Source organism: Hipposideros armiger, unplaced genomic scaffold (assembly GCF_001890085.2).
Source record: "Hipposideros armiger isolate ML-2016 unplaced genomic scaffold, ASM189008v1 scaffold_45, whole genome shotgun sequence".
Lineage (NCBI taxonomy): Eukaryota > Metazoa > Chordata > Mammalia > Chiroptera > Hipposideridae > Hipposideros > Hipposideros armiger.
The window spans coordinates 1,073,996-1,082,434 of record NW_017731395.1 but is presented as its reverse complement, the minus strand read 5'-3'; the positions used below and the strand labels follow the sequence as shown (position 1 = coordinate 1,082,434).

General features: G+C 38.7%; 1 protein-coding gene across 2 annotated transcripts in view; it reads right to left on the bottom strand.

Annotated features, from left to right (window-relative positions):
* Positions 1 to 1,339: 1,339 nt before the first annotated feature.
* Positions 1,340 to 8,439, bottom strand: part of SPATA17 (spermatogenesis associated 17) — a 120,745-nt gene continuing 113,645 nt past the window's right edge. For both annotated transcript variants that reach the window (XM_019639601.1, XM_019639602.1), the window contains one exon: positions 1,340 to 1,422. In XM_019639601.1, the coding sequence (XP_019495146.1) occupies positions 1,342 to 1,422 (81 nt within the window). In that variant the 3' untranslated portion in view covers positions 1,340 to 1,341. The remainder of the gene's footprint in view (positions 1,423 to 8,439) is intronic.

The window sequence follows — 8,439 nt, the reverse complement described above, 5'->3', positions numbered from 1 at the left end:
TCTTAAATAATTTAGCCAGTAGTTGTTTGGTCTTCAGAAAAAAAAAAAGATAATCGTCTCTAAATTATTATGATTGAATAGAATAAAGTCAACCTGTTTTTGTAATTGGTAGAGAAGAGCAAGTTATTCCTATTGGAGTATTTTCTTTTAACACTTCATTTTTGTCTGATTAGGTAAAAATTTCAAAAAAATGAAGATATAAGACGTATCTTCCAAAAAGGTACCTACAAAATTACTACCCAGAAATAACTACCATTAACATTTTTGCACAATACAAATGTACACATATACATGTAATATGTAATTATACGAGAGTGTGTTTTTTATAAAAGCATACACTTTATATAATGTGTGTGTGTGTACACACACCTGTACAGAGTTTTTTTAAATTAAGCTACAGGTTCTTTTCTATCCAGCCTTCTTTTTCTTATAAAGATATTAAGGCATTTTTTTTCCAAATTAATAGGTAAAGACATTTTTTATGTCTTTGTAGCATTGCATTTTGTCTTATCATTTATTCAGCTTAGTGTCTGTCAATGAGTATTTAAGTTGTTTTCAACCTTTCACCATTATAAACAGACTATCCCTTTGAATTAAAATCTAAATCACACACAAATACGAAAAATTTTATTTAGACTACTTTAGACTGTGAGTTCTCATTCTTGCCTCTTTACCTTTAACTCTAGTGGTCTGTGCTGTCTTCATCCAATACCTCCTTTAATTTGGCTAAAAATGCCAGAATACATCCTATAAGTCTCAGTTTGATTGTAATCATTTCTCTATTTTTAAACACCTTAGCAATTAAAAACAACACTCATTGAGAGCTTATTCTGTGATCTTCAATTTTATGTAGGTTTCTATTGTTCTCTATAGTGTGAACTTTCATAATCAGAGACCCCAGACACTAGCTAGAATCCGCTCAAGACACTTCGTACTTCAAATAACACACATATTGAATACACTGCTTTAAACTATATTGTATCAATAGAGTATTGAGACATGTTTTAGCTTTTGGACACCATCAATATTTTTCATTGTATTGTGTAAAACTATTTATTTATTGTATTAATTTAATGACAAGGAGTACTTAAGATTTTTGTCAGCTTTATTTCTTAACATACTTTGAGTCCATTTTGGAAAAGAGATTTGAAAAACCAAGCGCAGGATTTTTGAATGTTGAAAACCACTAGGCTAGAATGAAAAACAGTGCGTGGTTCTGTTATGCATATATGTTATTATAGCATGGTTTTTAAAATGCATGACAGTTAAGTCAATCTCATTTGATTTTCTGATGTTACTTAAAATAGATTTTGAAGTGCTTCTTAGGAAAAATGCATACCTTCATAAAATTTGTCCAGCCTTTGAATATAGTTTTCCATACTTTGAGAAGAGGTCAAATGCTGGCAGTACAGTCTGGAAATCCTAGAAGGAAAAAAAAGCAAAGATTACCACAAAGATCTCACTGACTTTGTATAATAACTATTATTATTATTATTATTATTTCATTATAATTTATATTATAGTAAATGGCTGAATACATAGATTTTTAACTGCACTTCAAATTTCCCATTATATTCTCAAATAAAACAAAACTAGCAGGTAAGTTTCTTCAGCTGACCCTGAGAGACGGAAGCTTTCTTAAATACATAGGTTTTGACAGCTATGCATGACATCCCCGAGCAGCTCTGGGCACAATCAGACAAAGCCACCTGTCTTCAAGGTGCTCATAATCTAATTTTTTTACCTTGACCTATAAGGCCCCAAATGGCCCTGCTTCTGGGTCCTTTTCTGACATGGTTTATTTTCTTCCACATTTCCCCATCATTTCACCATCGCTGGCAACACTTCCGTTTCCTGAACACGTTTCCTTTCAGGGTCTATAAATGCCTCTATCTTGACAGTTCCTGCCATGGTCCTGCCCTCCCTGCATCACATCGCTGGCCCACCCCGACCAACTGGACATGACGCAATGGCCCTGAAACTCTCGATCACTTTAACTGACTCCGTTTTCTTCACAGCAATTATTGCTCTTTGATATTCTATATGTGCTGATTCTGTGTCCCTCATGAGATTGTCAGCTTTGTTTTGTGCACAGTAAATATTTGCCGAATGAAAAGGGGAAGGTGATGCACCCAAGTAACTGTAACAAGGGCCGACTGTTGTAAGTACCACGGGACTGATCCAAAAGCATGCTACAGGAGCTGAGAGGGAGTGGGACACCATTTTCTGTTGAGTAATCATACAAGCAGCATTTGATTGAAGATGGAAATAAATGCTTTCATGCAGGCTAAACAGGCAAAGTCCTTAAAGAGGCAAAGTACTAAATCATCAGTGGGTACTGTCAATAGATGGTCAGACTATATTTACAACGACATATGCTTCTCCTTGTAAGGAGGCCTATCCTGAATGAAGATGATTTTGGGTAATTTACTTTTCCTTAAGGAGCCTTGGCGAGGACGTCTGTCTGGGCCCAGCTCTTTAGAGCGCTCATACATTACCAATGCAACAAATAAATGTATTAAATAACGTGCAGGTACCTGTCAGTAGAGATTGGCTCTCCAGTCTGGTACAACAGAGCCGCTAACCCCAAATATCTGCCTTTATATGAATGCCATTCAGGCCCCAGGGGCCAGCTCCACATCTGTTGTTCTGTGTTTGTGACACAAAAGTGACTAAGCCCAAGTGACGCGAAGGAGGGCAGGTTGTAACAGACACTGCTTTCAAGTACGAAGGGAATTTGAGTGACAAAAATGCCCAGATAAGAGACAAATTAATTGATTTGAATAACATCCTTCCTCTTGGCTAGCATGGATGCAACAGAGCTTTATATAATGAAGCATTATTTCCCTGTGGAGCTGAACATCAGTATTCTTGCTTTCTTTTTGTTCCAAATTGTGATTCTAGAGGCACTCAGGGATTGACACAGTATTTGCAGCAGTCACATGTGACATATCAGGAACGTTTTGCAATAGCAAAGAATTCATATTACTGTTAAATTTGAGTGTATGACGCTTATGCATATGTGTGAAGCATGATAACAATTTTTTGTGTTGGCACTTGATGAACCTAGAACTGTGAATAGCTTTAGTTTAAAAAATATATGTAATAATTAATTTAATTTTCAAAAAAGTAATGAAGTTAATTTTACTTAAATGATCTTAGCTTAAACTTTTGATATTTATTAATTATTTTTCATTTAATTTGTTTCATTCATTTTTCATTTTAATATAATAATTTTGAGTATTTAAAATAACGTTTTTAAAACATGTACATTTCAAATTTGTGTTTTACATTTACTTTGGATAATAATATATTCAAATTGTATATACTTCAAATGCATTGAATGTATACAGTAGAAAAGAAGAAAGATCTAAAATAAATAAACTAAGCTTCCATTTTAGGAAAGTAGAAGACAAGTAAATTAAATCCAGAGTGAGCAGAAGTAAAGAAATAATAAAATCAGAGCAAAACTCATGAAATTGAAAACAGGAAATGAACAGAGAAAATAAGCAAAACTAAAAGCTAGTTCTTTGAAAAGATCAATAACATTGATAAATAGGCTAAGAAAAAGGAAGAGAAGACACAAATTTTGAGTAATTACTAACAAAGATGGGACATCAATACTGATACCATGGACGTTAAAAGGATAAAGAAGTATTATGAACAACTGACCACAGATACGATAACTAAGATGACATGGACCAATTCCTGAAAAGATACAACCTACCAAAACTCACGCAAGGAGGAACAGGTAATCTGAATAGGCCTATTTTAAAAATGGAATCAATTTTTAATTATTTATTTATTTATTTTAAATAATGAATAACCTTCCCAAACTGGCCTAGGTGATTTCACTGGCGAACTCAACCATACAAGGAAGAAATGATACCGTTGGTCTATAGATTGCTCTGGAAAATAGAAGCTTCCTGCAGGGAGCACATCCTAACTCATTCTGTTTCATCATCTATAAAATGAAGATATCTACCTCACAGGGTTGTTGTGAGGATTAAACGGGATAAAACAGCTGGTCCGTGGCACCAGTATATCCCTCCCTCTTTCCTTCAGTGGTAAGAGTCTATTCATATTCTACCACCCATGTTCTTCCAAAAATCAAATTAAAGACATTTCATTCACACCTATGGGAAACTAATTATGGTGAATTAATGTAGTGAGACAGGACCCGAAAGATTTTGAGCATATCCTCCACCAGCAAAAATATTTTGAGCAAGCATTCTCAATAGATGTCGAATTATTTGTGCTAAGTTACATATGTGCTAGTATAATGCAATGTTAAGTAAATACGTACATGAGATAAAAATAAATATCACTAGAAATTCTAGTATTTTCTTTCTACATTCCTGCGGATCTTCTCGTGTACTTAATTTTGAACCCCTCTTACATAATGAACAAAGCATCACCTAATGCTGTGACACTTTTGTCTGTACATTCTATTAACATTTGGTCATCTGCAGTGTGTCAGCTTCCAAAGGATGGGTACCAAAATTTCCATGAGTGGGACAGTCAGGCACAAGGCATTTCAAGTTGTGCAGATAAACAAGGGTTCACTCTTCAGGTATCTACGCTCTACATCCCTTAAAGAAAATCAGAAATTCTTTATCATTCTTATTTTTTAATTTAAAAATCCCACCTTCTTACTTGGCCCCGGCAACTGATAACTATTACTTACCTCTGATGCAGGAAGAGGTGGGTATGCCATTAAGACAGCTTTGGTTTTGGGGAAAAAAAAAATCTGGTGCTGATTTTCATTTGTTTAAAATTTGCCTATGATACCTAAAACAGGCCACCCTGCCATGGGAAGCTATCGATGAGCTCAAGAAAGCCACCTGCTCAGCACTCAGGCAGTGTCACTATTTCAACGAGGGACTGGGGACTGCTTTTCTGAAAAATCACCTCATGAAGACAAAACACTGGGGATGGTAATTCTAAATCCTGCCACAGCCCTTGCTTGCCAGGACAGACAGCTTTTGCTATTAGGATGCCCAGCCAAACACAAATAATCCACTGTCCAAATGGGTTCCTTGGGACAATTTAGGAGTCTTTGGACGGGAACGGCTCTTGGAGCTGGAATGCAGCCCAGGTCCATTTTCAAACCCAAGTCAAAATGACAAAGAGCGAATTTGCTGGGTCACTCACCCCCTGAGTGTAAGATGGCTTTAGATTGGCAGGTACACTGTTTATCTCGTTATTTAAGGCTTTGGTATGCACATTCCTATGTTTATTTCAATGTGGGTACATCTGAATTCTAAAGCTATGCATTTGAGTTTCTATTTATGTTTTTACATTTCTATATCTCTATCTTCTTCTTAATAGTTTCATCTGTCTTTCTCTCATTTAGTTCACATTCCTCCTCCATCTTTACAGCTTCGGCTATAGACGCACAGGTGGAAAGTATGTAACAGGTGAGACATGTACACTGAAACATGTAAACGCACTGTATTATGGTGGTTATGTATTCAGGCTATATAAAACATACAAGATACAGAAGAAGGAATAGGTCTAGATAGAGAAATAGAGATAGGCATATAAAATTTGGCCTTAACTGTTTAATTTCAACTTAAAAACAATAAGAATGTCATCTAAATAAAAGTCACTGAAATAGAACATCCAAGTATCTACAATGTGTAGTTAGAATGACCTGTAGCCATTAGTAGATCTGGTAACAGAACAGATGATACCAGCACAAGGGTTCCAGTAACTTTCTTTCCCTATACAAAATGGACCATTGAAAATAGGGGGATGCTACGTGAAACCGGTCCTAAAGGGGACGTTTGGGCTTGCATATGGTTAGGGTACTGGAAAATATGGTGCAAAAGTGTTCAGAGATAAAATGGTTGAAAGGAACCCCTTAGAGCAGGAATAACTGAAATCAGTATTGTGACATTCTAAAATGCCAAGTGTTTCTTAGTGGGAAAGAAACGGAATGCCTTGAAATAATTAGGTACTCTGAGGAAATCCACAGGAGGGGGATTCGCTGATTACAGACAGGCCACACTGTGTCCCTAGCTGTATTCCCAGGGCTTAACCCAGTGTCTGGTATAAAGCTGAGGCTTGATAAATATTATTTGGTCGGAGGAATGGCTGAGTAACGAATAAACAGTGTTGGCCCTGGAGAAACCATGAAACTGTTAAAAGTTTGAGAGTTTGGGCCTTCTGGAAAAGCACATCCTTACTCTCTCATTTGACCCTGCCACTTCTAGAAACCAAGAGAGGAGATGGAAACTATATGCCCTGGGCTCTGTCATCAAGAGGGTCTTCCCAAAGTCCACTCCACACTCTGAAACCTTTCCTCTTCCAGTTACTAGATGCTATGTCAGGCCCCTCTGTAACGTCAGTAACTTCAGACTAAAAGTATGTGTGTGGGGCCGGCCGAGTGGCGCATTGTTTAAGAGCTGGCTTGGGATGCCAGAGGGCCCCGGTTCGGATCCCACATATGAGGGCCAGTGACACTGCCCTCTACAGCTAAGATGCTGAACAACAGCTCAACCTGGAGCTGGGCTGCCATGGGTCACCGGTGATGGCGTAGGCTACAGCCCCTGCTTCAGTGGGTTGCCATGGGCTACCGTGTGTAGCCAGCAGCCAGCGTGAGCGGCCAGCAGCCGCAGTGAGCGGCCGTCCAGAAGCCGGCGACTGATCTGCTTCGCCCGGGAAGAGCGCAATAATGGTGCCAACTTGGGCCAGTGAAGCAACGTCCTCCACAACTAGACTGAGGAACAAAAAGACAGCAACTTGTCTGTTCCCCTTCCCCCATTTCCCCCCCCCAAAAAAAATCTAAAAAAGAAAAATAATAAAATAAACTGCTTTAAAAAATAATAAATAAAAGTATGTGTGTGTATGGGGGGGAGATAGAGAAATCAGGATGGAAGGAGGGAGGGGGAGGTGGAAAGAGAGAGACATTAATCTATGAGTTCTGTGAGGAATGAGGAGAGGACGCTGTCTTGTCCATTGCTTTGCCATGCCAGTACCTGACACATATCATGACTCACTGAATCCTGGTCGAGTAGAAACACAGGATTTCTAATCGTGACCCTGTTTTGCACGGATGATAATGCCTAGGTTCATCAGTAAATAGGCTATAACGATGTGTGCAATGATGACTTTATAAGAAACACTGGTACCATTGATCTTCATTATTCATATCCCTTATTTGCAAGTTCACCTACTTGCTAAAATTAATTGGTAAGCCCCAAATCAATACTCTCAGTGCTTGCAAGGTCATTCATCGATACGAGCAGAGTGGCAAGACATTTGAGTCACCCGACACACACATTCCCAGCTGAGGCAGCCTCCTCATGCTCTGTTTAGTGCCACCTGTTTCGCATTTTTGTTCTTTTTGTTGGCGATGTCACTGTTTAAAACGGACCCACAGCGTACTGCTGAAGGGCTGTCTAGTGTCCCTATGTGCAAAAAGGCCCCTGTGGGCCTTACAGAGAACAAGCTTCATTGAGGCGGGAGTTATGGGTGCTGTTAGCCATGAGTTCAATGGTAATGCATCAACAAGGTATATATACATCGAAGAAGGAGGCTTTAAACAGAAACACACATAGAACAATGTTATGCACTGATTAGCTGACCGGAGGCCTGCAGGAACCCAGCCCTGTGTTTGCCCAGAAGCAAGCGTTCAGCAGGCACAAAGCTGGGCTTCAAAGTGACTATCAAACGCTAACTCCTGAGAATACAAGAGCCGACTGCGTATCCATAGCGTGTCAAGCCCCACCATGCCGCACTCACTGTTTCATGAACTTGGGTATTCTACCAACATATCACCAGCATCGCGCCTCCTAGGGCACGAGTAAGTCGGAACGGACGAGTGAATGAGAACCACAAACACATAAAATAAACGAATGGATTCAGTGTTGTTTACTACTCTTTACGGGGTGGGTTGTAACTGACTCTTCATGAATCCTAGCCATATATAGAGAAGTACCTGACATTTTAGTTTTATAAGGAACAGTTCTCATTTCAGTATCATTCCCCTGAAATTAAAAATAAGATAAAGTATAAATGAAGCTTCAACTAACAGACTTCTCATAACCCTCTACTAAACCTAGATTTTCATATCATCATCGGGAATTATGTTTGCTTAATTTCTTTCTGCTTTTGGAAGAATTGGTTTTTAAACAGTTGTTCGTCCTCCCTTCCTTCCTTCCTTCCTTCCTTTCAAAACCTAGTAATCGAGTGTCTACATATGCCAAGCACTGTTCTAGATACTGAAATGAATAAGTTAGGCACAGATTTCTGTCTTTATGGAACTTCAATTCCTAGTGAGAAGAGACAGACAAGCAAACAAACGCCAGGTAATAGCAGGCACTGTGAAGAAAAATACAGCAGGATAAAGGAGACAGGCTGAGGGAATCAGGGCCCGGGCTGGCAATTTCAAATCAGGTAGCCAGGGAAGGCTGCTCTGAGGTGACATTTGCG